This window comes from Salvia splendens, chromosome 6 (assembly GCF_004379255.2).
Source record: "Salvia splendens isolate huo1 chromosome 6, SspV2, whole genome shotgun sequence".
In the NCBI taxonomy this organism is placed as follows: domain Eukaryota; kingdom Viridiplantae; phylum Streptophyta; class Magnoliopsida; order Lamiales; family Lamiaceae; genus Salvia; species Salvia splendens.
Window position 1 is genome coordinate 7,821,124 of NC_056037.1, and position 13,408 is coordinate 7,834,531.

A 13,408-nucleotide genomic window follows, 5' to 3' on the forward strand; every position below is an offset into this window, starting at 1 on the left:
TATAACTCATATCCAAATCAAATAGGATTCTTATTGTTGGACTGACGGTTAACTATATCAACAAAAAAAATTCTTTTAATTGACTCTAGTTCCAGGAACAAATAAGTAGTAATAGGAAAGTGAATAAAAAAATAAATCGCAGAATATATCTTTTTTTTCAGAGAGAAAAATGAGTGTTTGTAAGTTAAAAAAAGACACTATGTAAACAAAGTGACAACATCTCTTCGATATCCTCGCACTATCAAAAGCCTAGGCACATTCTCAACCAAGAGATCCATATATTCCATGTAAAAATATGCAGGGTGGTTCAGCGGCGGCGGAGGGAGACTCACAAGCACCACTGCTGCCATTCTCGAGTACCGGAGTATCGTCGAGTTCAGTTTCAGAGTGGTATAGAGGAACTTCTCGACTTGTTGCTCGTTGACGACGACCTGCTTCCCATCTGCCATCAATGGAGCACCTTCTAACCGAGCCTTCTCCTTCATTTCACCGAGATAAGCACCAATTCTCTCCTGAGCAGAGGCGAACGCCTCGACTGATTCCTCCTGCTGCTGCTCTGCTTGGGGATCCCATGACTTCATCGAGACAACAATCACCTCAGCTTGCATGCGGAGGTCGTAGAGGAACTTCTTCACGTCGGCCTTGAGTTCCTCTGCGTCCGAATCCTCCTCTGCGATGCAGAAGACCTGAATCTTGCAGCTCTCAAAGCTTTCCTTGGTGAGGAGGAGCTGGGACAGAAGCAGCATCAGACCACCGTCTCGTACGATCCAGTACAGATCGATGGTCCCATACTGTCTTTGGTACTCGTTAGGCCACTCGTCAAGACCCTTGACGATGACAACCGCCTTGTTTGCCACAATGCAGTCGTTTATGATCCCCACAAATGTGGCTGGTATTTCAGTCAGATTTTCACGCCGCCAAATCTCAGGGTACCGCATCACCACGATGTTGGGCTTCAGATTGCCCAGACCCATAGTCTGCACAATTCCGCGAAACCCTTCGGACATGCTCGGGGCAACGACTATCTCTGCAACTCCTTCACATCTTTTGTATTCTATGTACGTACTAAGAGCCCTACAGGCAACCTTTGCATCCTCGGCACATTCTTGATAGTCTCCATCGAGGATAGAGACGAACATGGACATTCCCCTTCCTTTCTTCTTCATACAATTGGCAAAATCTGCAAGTTTCGGATGGCACGGAACATTCTCTGGCAATTTTCCCCATGGCCGGCAGAATATGAGGGGGATAGGGTACCAGTTCTTGGGATGCACCTGACTTGCTGTATTTGAAATTGGATAAATGAGTAATGGATTGATTATAGGAGTATATTGTTATCGAAGAGGTGAAAACTGTGATTAAGGAAAAAAGCAAACAAACCTCCTAAAGATCGCAGACTACGAAGAGCGAGCTGAAAGTATGCGCTCTTAAAACCATCGCCCCAGTCACCTGCTTTTCCTTTGATGCTCACATAGTAATAAATGAGTGTTGCTAAGGCTAAAGAGATCACTGTGAATGTCCAAGAAATCAGAAACATGATAACTGCAATAGAAATTTTAAGTTAGAACATCTAAATGCCTATAATGTGCAAAGAGCTGAAACATAAACTATCGAGTATTTTAGTAATATAATTGGACAAAATTATGTAGTATGGAATGGAACTAACCTATACAAATGACAGCCCCAAAAAGGGAGAGACTCCAATGGTGAAACTTCCATCGGGGACGCCAGCTGGGAGCATCTAAAAGATCCAAAAGAAAGCAGGACAAATTCACACCCCCATAACACAGGAGGTAAAACATAGTGATAGTTGGGGTAATAAGGTCTAGATTGCCAATAATAACACATCCAATACAGATGAAGGCTGTAAACAGGGTAGCAGCATGAGGTTCATTGCCATCTCCCACTTTGAAGTAATTAAGGACAGGTAGAATGTCATCATTGGCTATTGCAGCTAGTAGCCGGGGAGCACCAGTCAAGCTCTGCAGAGCAGCACCTAAGGTTGAGAGAATAATGCCAAGATATGTGATTGCAGGGATAGGCCAAGCAACAGTCGCTGTAAGTAACCTGAAAGGAGGCTCAGTTATGCCCAAGCAGAATACATTTATCCACAGAAACGCTCTCAGATAATATCATGAATGCATGCATGATTAACAAAAAATCATCAGATTTCAAAAACCCACCAAGAGTAAAATATGCAAGATGTCAAAATAAGATACGTCGTTAATATGTTGAACATGAGGATCTAGTTATTGCAAGGTGACTATAAGATGAAAGCTATAGTGATGTTGGTCATATTGTCCTTTACCCCAGAATGACCCAAGACTAAGCAATCACATTCATATACCATTATACTCCCTCCGTTCCTTAGTAATGGAGGCGTTTCTTTTCAGCACGGAGATTAAGAAAAATTGTGTTAGGTGAGTTAAGTAAAGAGAGAATAAAGTGGAAAATGAAAAATGTAGAGAGATGAAGAGAGAGAAAAGTAAGAGATAGTAAAGTAGGTGTGGAAAAATGTGTTGACTTTTACTAAAAAGGGAAATGACTCTATTACTATGGAACATACCAAAATGGCAAAATGACTCTATTACTATGGAACGGAGGGAGTACATAGCCAAAAACAGGTACAACATATAATAACTACAAATTCTAGGCAAGAAATAACCAACGACAAAATGAATGGCACTCTTGTTGACTATATAAAGTAGCCAGCAATAAATAACCACAATTTATATAATAGTACCTGTCTGTCAGAAGTTTATCCCTAGTCGCTAGAGCTCCGAAAAATAGAACAGTAATCAGATATAGAACAGAAGTTGAAACAGTTGCAGCTAAGGTCCCAACAGGAATTGAGCGCTGAGTGTCCTTAAGTGAGGCAGACCGATTTGAACCTGCCATAATCCCAGTAACAGCAGGGAAAAATAGACCTACCAATGCACTGACAAATAAAAGAAAAGGTAACAGTTAGGACACAAATCAGATAATTCCCCATGATCATCCTTCAATGATTCCTAGCATCACCAGCTGGAACTCCTACAACTATCATATCATACTAGACATTTATAAAGACCAATATATAGGTCACCCCCATGTTTGTAGTAGGATATCAATAACCAGCTTCAAGAAGGCATTACTAATAATTTCCATGAAGCATATTCATATGTATGGTTCAAGACTTCAAGGCTTCAAGCATATATCTAGAACTGAAGACACCTGGACGTTCTCATTGATACTGATAGTGCATAGAAAGCATCTATTTAAGACCAATATTTAGCAGGCCTTATACACACACATAATGCAATATGAAGCACACTTTAATAAAAAGGTCAACCACTATTCTTGCCAAATTGATGGCCTCTGCCGGAATTACATATGTCAATAGTATTTTCCACCAAATATAAAAAAAAACAAAACTAAAACTTCATGGCAAAAAGGAGAAATTTTTGTTAAAGTGCACACGTAGAAATATGTAGAAAGAAGCCCCAAAATTACTCAGCAGGACTGACAATTTGGTCCTTGAACATGACCAGAGTACAAGCGGGGATATAAAAAAGGAGTTGTATTAGAATCCTCACTTGAAATCCCAGTATATTTTCCCATTAGGATCTGGAACTCCAGCATTGTTAGTTTTTTGATAGGCTGAGCTCCAATTATCTCTGAAAGACTTCAAACTCAAGCCAGTGATTCCATCTGTTTAATGCATGGGGACACATAAAGTCATCAAAGAGTAAAAAGCACCTCCAAAGACAAAGACCAAAATCATGTGATTGTGCCCCCGCTCCATGAGAAAAAATAATAAATAAAACACACAAATGGCAAGAGTAGAGACACTCACCTGTAGGATAATCCTTCCTCGCCAAGAATATCCCAATAAATATGCAGAACAACGAGAATACAACAGGTACAAGAAAGGCTGGTGCGACTCGGTTGATTATTTTGACTCCACCAAATACTATGAAACATAGGATGATTGTCACAACAATCCCGTAGACTTGCAAATCATGTAAATTTGGGCTTGTAACAGCAACAGGTTGCGCAACATTTGTGCCATTCACCATCACAAAAGTTTGTGTATCTACAAGAGTAAGATCCATAATTTCATCATAAATTATATGAGGTCTAGCTTGAGGAAAACATATACTGATATACGAAATTACAGGGGTTCTATCAAACACATGGTTTTACTTTTATTAGTAAGATGTTTTCATTCATTTAAAATTACCTTGACTGCATCCTTCATAAATCATAATCTAGATGAACCTCGATAATTTTATATGTCGAGAAAATTATTAGTTTTATAGTTTTATATGCATCCCATATGTCAAAGATGTCAGTTATATTTTGAGTTTAAAACAGAGACAAATATATAGCCAAGAACGGAATAATGAGAAAATAAAATGCAACTTTACTGCAAGCCATAGAAAACATTGCCAAATTGCACATGAAGATGACTGGCTATACTGCAATTATAACTATATTATCCCCTTAGAAGGTGTAACATAAATAAAGGAACCCTTCAAAAAAACTTTTCACGAGACAAGTAGACAACTGGAGATCATTTCCTTGGAATTTACCTCTAAAAATCCCTGCTGCAGGTATAGCATTGAGGAAGGTCTCCACAGCTCCCAAGACATAACTGTGTGAAAAGAACACATTCAAGCATAAAAATCAAGAGATGGTGGTTAGATGTGTCAAGTATGAAACATGAACATAGCAGGCAAACCCACAAATATAGCTTCAGTATACTCACAGTGCACCTGCAACTGCATTTCCAAGGAAAAAGCATAAACCGATGCTCACTCCAACCTCTGGGCCTAAGGCACGACCAATGAGATAATAAGGTCCCCCTCCCTGAATAAATACAGATATTTCAACAATGCTGTAAGAGTTAAGTGACATACCAAACTAAACATTTGTATAAAAGTTCATATATTGAGTAATCACTAACTGCATATAACTAGGAAAATGTATAATTTTTTACCAATACACTACATACGTAAATGTAATACCTTCATTGCACCATTAGTAGCGATTGCACTCAAAGATATAGTTGTAAGAAAAGTACATGAACCGCAGAAGGCCACCAGCAATAATGACTGACCGATCCCAGCCATACCCACAATCCTAAAGTTACACAGGTAGGTCAGAATATAGTTAACAGAGAGTAAATAACAGAACTAAAATAAATGGTTGCAGACATAATAGCATATATTAATGGTTACTGACAAACTAATATAGAGATTGGGTTGTTCAAATAGCCCTAATTCTGACAGGTCCATGACTCCGTATAGTAATATTACATTCAGTAAAAAAATCTTCTGACATGTTAAACATAATTCCAATTTTCAACCCAGTCTTTCCAGACCAAGCCCTGTAAGTAATTCCTTACATATAAAAGAACAAAGGACAAATAAGAAGAGATTTATCGTAGCAAATTTCAAGTAAGCATGCACAGAGGTAATGTAAAGAATTATCACCACAGGATTTGAGATATCAGCTTACCATGAAAATCTGATGTAGTAGATAATTCCCAAAATATTTTGAAGACAGGGCACAAACACACCCATCATAGTCCCCATTTTGACATTGTTTCCCTGCATAAAAATTTTCATTACCAAAATGCGTATTAAACTTTTAATTCATGGTCACAGCATAAAGTTTCAGTTCACGCTGATTGACTAGCCAAAAGGGGAGAAGAAGACAAAAGGATGATAACTGGAATTCCTATTAATTAGGCAAACAAATACTATAGTTATTCTAGATAATTATGTGCATGGAGTTCAAAAGGATATGACACATAACACATTCATGAAAAACAAAGCAATCAAGACAAATGAACAAATCCAAGGGGCATCCACCTGACCAAACAAGTCTGACTTTAGTGCAGGGAAGATAATCAACATGCGGAGGGTACTAATTTAAAAGATTATACTAAAATTCTTCTCTGTGGCTATAATCTACTTTTTCAGGGCACTTTCTCATGGATAGGCAAGCTGCCTATATGACTAAATCTACTATGAGGCTGCTGCATCATCTAACAATATATGGTGGCAAAGGTCAGTAAGATTTACTATACCAACAGCACACAACCTTAATCAACCTGGGCCTCATTACCGAAAGTATTAAGAAAGAACAAAACATTGAGAAGGAACACAACTAGTACCAACATGCAGTGGTACCTTTGGACGCTCAATATGAATGGGTGCATCTTCTCCATCTCTAGGACTGGAGGGCGCCTGCTGCTGGTCACTTGCCATACTGAGAAATGAACACATTCAACTAAAGATTTAGACTAAGTCTACAACTAAAGCAATCTCCAGGACACAAATTAGAAAAACGAAAAGCAATCTCAACATCAGGCAAATGGTTTCTCAAAATTTTTCATCAAAAAATAATCTAAACAAAAATTTGATCCTTCACACCATACCTTTTAAGGCCCAAAATATTGACAAGTGAGTCGAAACCAAATAACTCCAACTTAGATTCAGGATGTGAGCCGTTGATATCTTTATGATTAGGTAGTCTACCATCATCTCCATCGGAAGCCACTTTAACTCTACAGATGCAAAAGGGTCAGGCAGACATGCAACTTACTGATAAAGACTTAAAAAATAATTTCTGAACAAATAGATCTATAAGCACCATGCCATGAAACCACGTGCTAAACAAAAGCAAAGATACAACTAATTCACAAGACCTGTATAAAGTTAAAATAAATGATGGGAATAACCACACCAGCACGCACCTGGCACTCACCTACTAAAATTTTCTGAACAAACCAATAGGAGTAAATCAGTCCTTAAACACGTCTGTCATTCATATTTATAACCGTGGCGCCAGCAGCATGTGAATTTTAACGGTAAAACCTAAAACTTTCTCAACTAAGGAATTCAAGCATGCTAAAAAATTTAATGGAGAATTTCTCAAAACTATATTCTATAAACCCCCTCTTCAATATTAAATCTCAGACTGCAAAACATACAGTAAAAAATTGGCACATACCAGTATCCATGATTAACATCAAACCTAATAAAACCAGCTTAAGTCAGCTTAAAACGAACAGAAAACAATTAAATAGGCAGCTACAACAAGCCAGCTTAAGCGACTCAACACGCTTGGAAAAAAACACAAACAGAAACAATCCGAATCCAAACATTCAAGATCAAGTCAAACGAGACTCACTTCAGATGATTGGAATTGCTGAGCGAAGCGGAGGACGAGGCGTGGGCGGTAGGATCGATCGCCGACATCTCGAGAACGGCTCTATCGTTGTCGTGCGCGAACACTGGGCGGTACTGGCGGCCGCCCAAACCCCTCCCGGCCGCAATCTCATTGTCGTCCCCCGCCTCTATATCGACGCCATTGTTGTCATCCGCCATTGCATTGGTTGGATTGAGGCGGATCTGAATCCCTTGGATATGATAGGGGTTTAGGATGGGGGGAGGAGAAAGGGGGTTCAGATCTACGAGGAAGGAGAAGTAAAGGAAAGGAATTTGACAGTTCGCACAATCGGAGATTGAAAGCTGAAGGAAAGCTGGGCGTTGTTTCTCTTTCTATATTGATGTATGTATCGTAAGCGAGAGAAAGGTATTTGAACTTTGACGGATTGAAGAAAACGTTGATTATTTTACTCTTTCTCTCACACTTCGCCTCTCTGCAAATGGAGTATTTGTATTTCTAACTGAAAGTGGCGCGTGAGAGCTACAGAATTGAGGCGGAGAGTTATCATTTTGATTTAATCTGATTTATTTTACAGTGAATACCAAATCAATTAGATGCAAATATATTGATAATTCGCTTTTACTAGTATTTGATAGTAGTACTAAAAAAGTGTACACATTGATAAATATTGACGAATTTTAATAATTACGACTTGCTTGATATAAACGGTTATAAGGAGAGGGATTAAGATAATGAAAAATGTTGACGACAAGTACATAAATTGAATTGAATCCTAGAAATTCTAGAAATACTATTGGTCGTGGGCTTGACTTTTTTTGGGGGAAATTGCAGTTTAGAAATGTCAATTATTTTAACTTCATTTTTTCTAATCAAAAAAATGTTTATGTTTTAAAATTTTACTTCCCCGCCAGAAATATACTTATCATTTTAATTACTCACAGATGTAAAGAAATGTGAGGATTATAGTGAAAAATTTAGTGTATGATTAAAACTATTATATATATATATATTATAATCAAATATAAATAAAATAAATTAATAGAATATGAAGTTTGTTTATAAAAATAATAAGTACTCATTAATTATGTTTATCAAGGTCAATATGTAATTACGGCGGAAAAAGTAAGTCGCCTATCATTTTACAAGGAGGTGATGATTGCCATAAAATCACTCATTTTGTAGTTTTGAGTATGATTTTTAAAATGTTGAATTGTAGTTTTGAAGATTTTAAAATGGTGAAATAGTATACCATCGTTAAATTTGTTGTAGAATTTAAAACAGTATTTAACATTACCAAAAAAAAACAGTATATAATTACTAGGATGTTGTTGCCTGCACCATCCTTTAATTACTTGGAAGTTGCCTGCACCATCTGTGCGTGGTAGCATGGCCTCAATAATTCTCAATTCGATTAATTTTATATTCAATATCCCAATTCTCGGATAACCATAAAAAAAATTAGGGATAATAAATATGCAACAAACTGAAAATTGTTTCACTGTTGTACAAAAACTACAAAATAAGTTAAAATTCCTAATTTTTTACAAATTAATCCAAAAAATCAAAAGTATGTTATTATTGCAAGATTTATAAAAATGTGTTGTGACCAAATGTCAAAATCAATAGCTTTTCCCTTCAGTTTTTGCAATTAACCCAAATAAAAATGAAATCTAATAAAAATAATGTTAATTCATATAAACAATTGCAAGTACATATATGAATAATCTAAATTTGGGTGATCAATATAACAAAGAATGGTACCATGGGCTAGGCCAAGCCCCCCTCTACCAAAGTAGATAATACTCAGCATTCGGTTTTTGGTTCGGTTTTTACTTTAGCTGCAATGTAGACAAATTAAATGAGGCCTAGCTAGATACAAAAATATAGACAAACTTAAACATTAGAAGTTGGTATCTTCTTCTCCTTGTCATTCCTTAGCTTAGATTTGTCATTCCCCTCCTTCTGATTGCTAACAGACCCCTCTTCCGCGCTGCACATCTGGAACTTGAAGCCCAGTTTCTTCGCCACATTCCCCCAAATGCTTCCTCTCCTCGTACGGCCCAAGCTCCTTATCTCCTCCCTCATCTTCGAGCACTCCTCCTCCAGCTCCGAAACCCGACTTCTCATGTTATCCATATTCTCCTTCAGCGCGTGCTTCTCCCTCACGTCCTTCGTCGTCCAGCCATCCTCTTCCGGCGCCTGTCCCGAGACTTCAAGGTTGTCCGACACGAGCATGCAGCCGGCTACCGAAGTCCTCAGCTGCAGCTGCTCGAAGAAGAGAACTTGGATGATCGTTCTCAGCGGCAGCCGCTCGTTCTGAGCTGCGTGCGTGCAAGCTTCCAGCGAGAGCTTCTGGCAGTCGATCAGCCGGCATAGGTGGTCCCTGTCGGCATCTGCCAGCCATGGATGCGACTGCGGAGGCAAAAAACGAGCAACCAATCATTATCAGTGTTGTTATGTGCGATGTGACCTAATTAAGGATGGTGTTTTTTACCTTCAGATAGATGTCGATCGAGCGATAAAGCCCGTCGTCCAACGGCCGAGCATACTCGGGGACGGCTGCAGCCAGAGCCTCAAACTTGGGGGGCTTCAGATTGACGTCCGGAGCAACCTCGGCGAGGTAGCCATCGATGAGCTTGGCGACCATCGTCATAGGCGTGAGAGACAGCTGGCCTTCGTCGAATGAGCCTGGGGAGGCGGCAACCTGATCCATAGCCAAGAAATGATCAAGAATACGTGACACACAGTCAACATCGTACAGCGTCTCCATCGAGTACATGAAGGTTGGCATCAGGAGATCCTCGAGCGCTGCCTGATCGAGCTGCAACCCTATCCGTTTCTCCAGATTCGACACACACAAGGGGCTTGCTCGAAGAATCCTGGCTGTTTTGAGCAAACCAAAGAGGAACTTTGATGAGACGAGGCCCTTCTCCAACGGAAGCAAGTAATCGATCTCTTCAACGAGAACCTTCTGATCCTCCTCCGACAACGATCCCACCTGATGGTTTCTAGGCGCGGTGGGGCCACGACTCCAGTGTAGCCCCGGAAGGTACTTTTTCGCGTATGAATTGAGGGAGCCGGCAATGATTTCCGGCTTCACACCCTGAGACTCCATGGCCAGAATCAATCTTTTGTAGAGTGCAAAACTTAAAACAGATGCATCATCATACCACCAATCTTCCGAACTCGAGCTCTTTGGTCGAGCACCAGTACTTATCCCGTTCCACAATACGCTCCCCGCGGGGCTCTGCAACGGGCCTCCATGCTCCATCACGGGCCATCCCAACAATTTTTGCTCCATACACGGCTTGGAAGCCAAAGAATCAATGCATCGTCTTGGGATACCGAGTTGCTCAGCATGGGAGAGGATATCGTCACATGCCTGTAGCGCCTGCAAAGAATCGTTCCAGTTTTCAAGAACCACCTGATTGAGGAAGCTCTCTGTTCGAGAGATAAGGTTCCCCTCGCCATACTCTTCGGTCATTTCAAGATACTCAGCTGCACAGCGGAGATGCACAACGTTTGCAGCAGTGAGTTCGAGCTTGACTCCATAGCAAAATTTGGCTACTGTTTCGAATGTCTTCGCTCCGCCGGGAATTTCAAGTAGCTTAATGACACAGGCTTCCTCTCCTTGGGATGCCTCCTCTACGAGGCGTTCCATGACCCCACTTCTTGAAAGCAATGGAAACTATACCAAAACTAAATTGTTTCAGCAAATCAGAGGGTTCAATCTGAAGCTAAATATACTAAAATTTGAGACATAATGACAATAAAGCAAATTTGCTAATATATAAGCCAGTTGGGAGAATCTAAAACTCTTTCATATGTTTCAAATGTACCATAAAAGAAAAAAAAAAGATACCTTGTGAAGATGGAACGACATTTCATCAACTTCGACAACCACGTCACTTGGAAGACCACTTGTGCAAAACCTAAAATATGTAATAAAATTTTTAACTTCAAACTAAGACACATTAGGGATCAAATGAGTGGTGCATAACAATCAAATGGAAGTGTTCTTTATGGCCATTAAAGAAGCCTATCTTCGTTAATTCAGACATAGTTTGACATAAACGCCATGGCTCAAGAAACACCGAGAATTGGTTGATTACGAACCAAAACATAGTAATCTAAATTTTCAGAAAATACATAAAAAATTCCAACCAAGGAGAAAATAGAGCTTACATATTGGTAAAAGACTGACCTGTTCACTTTAACACGGTAAAAAAACACAACCGTCCTACTAAATTACTTCAATGCAGAGAACTTGACAGAGTAGTACTTATATCCGAATTTCCAGGTGAAAGATAAAAGTTACTCAGATATAATGTCATCCTTATCATTTCAAGAAATGCAGTTCTTTCTCATCAACTGCCGTTGCAAAGAAGCATCTTTTCCCAACACCACACTAACTCAAGGTCATCTACACTACAGAATCACTCGCGAACAAATCCGATCATTCAAATCGAACAGTCGACATGCCATTACACCCATGCATCCTCCCACATTATCATGCTAAATAGGAAACCACCACATCTATGCCACATAAATCTTTCAGCAAATCAGTCAAATAGAGCTCAGAGTCATTGGTGGATGATGGAGATAAGACTGAACTAAGCATAGGCAGATTGCATTAATAAATAGTTGAATACCATAATTGCAAGAATATACTTCAGATTACCACAAAAACGACACTAAAGTACTTTTACTTGCAGAACTATACCCAATTCATAAACAAATAACCAAATTACGTATCCCAACTTCAAAAGTAAAAGAAAAATAAAAAATTCAAGTGTCAAGAAACGCACCAAGCCTGTCCTTGCCTCTGAAAAGCATCAGTTTTGGATCCCAGCTTCACACAAGCCATTTCTGCACAATGCAACATAAATCAAGATTTATTCTCAAAATCTGGATCCAACTGCCTCCAAAAAAAACCCAAATTTACAACATCTGAGCAAATGAGGCAAAAAAGCAACAAATCTGTAAAAACCCAACTCAAAAAAATCAAGAGCGCATCAAAGCTGAAGATTCCAACTCATAAAGACTCCACCTTTACAATGAAGACCTCAATTAATGCAGAAGAAATGTCTCACAATACAAACCCAAAGAAAAAAAAAAGCTCATTTCTCTCTCATTTTCCTGCCCCCCGAAAATAAATCAGTCTGCAAAATGCCATCAAACCTTCGAAAGAGAGACAAACAACTGTAGTATTTCTTTAACAAAAAAGAAGATTCCAAGCTCGGACCTTTTCCCCTGAACGAGATGCCGATGTGCTCAAACCATTAAACAAACAGTCGGGAGTGCAAATTGAGTTACAAAAAAAGGGGCGCTTTGGAAACTCGAAACAAGTTATTTGCAAATCATTTATGCGCTCAATGAACAACGAGAATGTGATTACTGGTTATAATAATCGAGATTTCCTTTTTTAATTAGATTTTGAAAAATGCTTCTTCAACGTTTTAGTACTTAATTATTTTGGAATTGGGATTAGTAAGTAGTGTGGTTGTAGAAAAGGAAATTGGGTTTAAATGTTTTTACTAATCTTTATTTTGGGTCAAAGAGATGTTAATAAATTATGAAAGATTCAAATAAAAGTAAATGGAAATTTTTATGAGAAATAACGGGACTAGTGTTAAATACCATTGGTCAAATATATGTGTAGTAGAATTCAGCATTTATTAAAAAAAAATGAATTCAGCATTTATTAAAAAAAAATGAATTCAGCATTTATCAACAGAATGTCGCCGTTACTCTTTTAAGTTTTAACCTTGAAATCTTGTGTATTTGTCACATCTAATAACACATGAAAATTCAAGATCAATATCTCTAAAAGCTAAAAAGAAAGAAATAAAAAATGAATTAGCAAAAATTCATTTTATAGTATTTATTATCACTTATATAGATATCATTACTATATATGAAAAATAATCGCAAATAGAAGATACTCCTAGTAACTAAAGCAACTTTTCGTCGATATTATGTAATTATATATTTACTTTAATACTATTGAATTGAGCCTCAAAATAAGTCTTGAATAACCATGGTGTAAGAGCATATTGAATTGAAAATCAAGTGAATGGACGCACATAAGTTAGAGAGAAAGGAAAAGAAACATGAAAGTGGTGCCAATGATTCTCGAACTACTATAAATTAAGCGAAGCATAGAGTTAAGCACAAAAAAACAACTCAATGAGCAATAGAGGTATCATAAAAAGAATTAATAAAA

The 13,408-nt window shown here is 38.4% G+C and overlaps 2 protein-coding genes across 5 annotated transcripts; both read right to left on the bottom strand.

Moving 5' to 3' along the window:
• Positions 1 to 124: 124 nt before the first annotated feature.
• Positions 125 to 7,711, bottom strand: LOC121808130 (cation-chloride cotransporter 1-like). 2 transcript variants are annotated; one of them, XM_042208494.1, is made up of 13 exons: positions 7,183 to 7,711; positions 6,428 to 6,556; positions 6,180 to 6,258; positions 5,503 to 5,594; positions 5,010 to 5,124; positions 4,751 to 4,851; positions 4,575 to 4,636; positions 3,836 to 4,075; positions 3,576 to 3,690; positions 2,744 to 2,938; positions 1,667 to 2,067; positions 1,381 to 1,509; positions 125 to 1,282 (listed from the first exon to the last, which is right to left on the bottom strand). In XM_042208494.1, exons 1-13 carry the CDS (start codon positions 7,377 to 7,379, stop codon positions 198 to 200), a joined length of 2,940 nt encoding a protein of 979 aa, XP_042064428.1. In that variant the 5' UTR covers positions 7,380 to 7,711; the 3' UTR covers positions 125 to 197. The 2 variants fall into 2 exon arrangements, with proteins under 2 accessions (XP_042064428.1, XP_042064427.1); XM_042208493.1 differs by having other exon boundaries at positions 1,381 to 1,542; positions 7,183 to 7,709.
• A 1,184-nt stretch (positions 7,712 to 8,895) lies between these two features.
• LOC121808142 (BTB/POZ domain-containing protein At1g30440-like) lies at positions 8,896 to 12,563 on the bottom strand. Of its 3 annotated transcripts, none has more exons than XM_042208515.1 (5): positions 12,428 to 12,563; positions 11,991 to 12,051; positions 11,045 to 11,114; positions 9,677 to 10,870; positions 8,896 to 9,594 (listed from the first exon to the last, which is right to left on the bottom strand). In XM_042208515.1, exons 2-5 carry the CDS (start codon positions 12,047 to 12,049, stop codon positions 9,076 to 9,078), a joined length of 1,842 nt encoding a protein of 613 aa, XP_042064449.1. In that variant the 5' UTR covers positions 12,050 to 12,051; positions 12,428 to 12,563; the 3' UTR covers positions 8,896 to 9,075. The 3 variants fall into 3 exon arrangements, with proteins under 3 accessions (XP_042064449.1, XP_042064448.1, XP_042064450.1); XM_042208514.1 differs by having other exon boundaries at positions 12,364 to 12,550; XM_042208516.1 differs by lacking the exon at positions 12,428 to 12,563 and adding an exon at positions 12,233 to 12,286.
• Between the last annotated feature and the right edge of the window lie 845 nt (positions 12,564 to 13,408).

Coding starts and splice junctions, on each gene's coding strand:
- LOC121808130 (XM_042208493.1), bottom strand. CDS start 7,379: ATGGCGGATGACAACAATGGCGTCGATATAGAGGCGGGGGACGACAAT. Junction 6,557..7,182: donor AGCAATTCCAATCATCTGAA/GTGAGTCTCGTT, acceptor TTGCATCTGTAG/AGTTAAAGTGGCTTCCGATG. Junction 5,595..6,179: donor TTCATATTGAGCGTCCAAAG/GTACCACTGCAT, acceptor ATTTTTATGCAG/GGAAACAATGTCAAAATGGG.
- LOC121808142 (XM_042208515.1), bottom strand. CDS start 12,049: ATGGCTTGTGTGAAGCTGGGATCCAAAACTGATGCTTTTCAGAGGCAA. Junction 10,871..11,044: donor TGTCGTTCCATCTTCACAAG/GTATCTTTTTTT, acceptor GTTTTGGTATAG/TTTCCATTGCTTTCAAGAAG. Junction 9,595..9,676: donor CGATCGACATCTATCTGAAG/GTAAAAAACACC, acceptor TTGCCTCCGCAG/TCGCATCCATGGCTGGCAGA.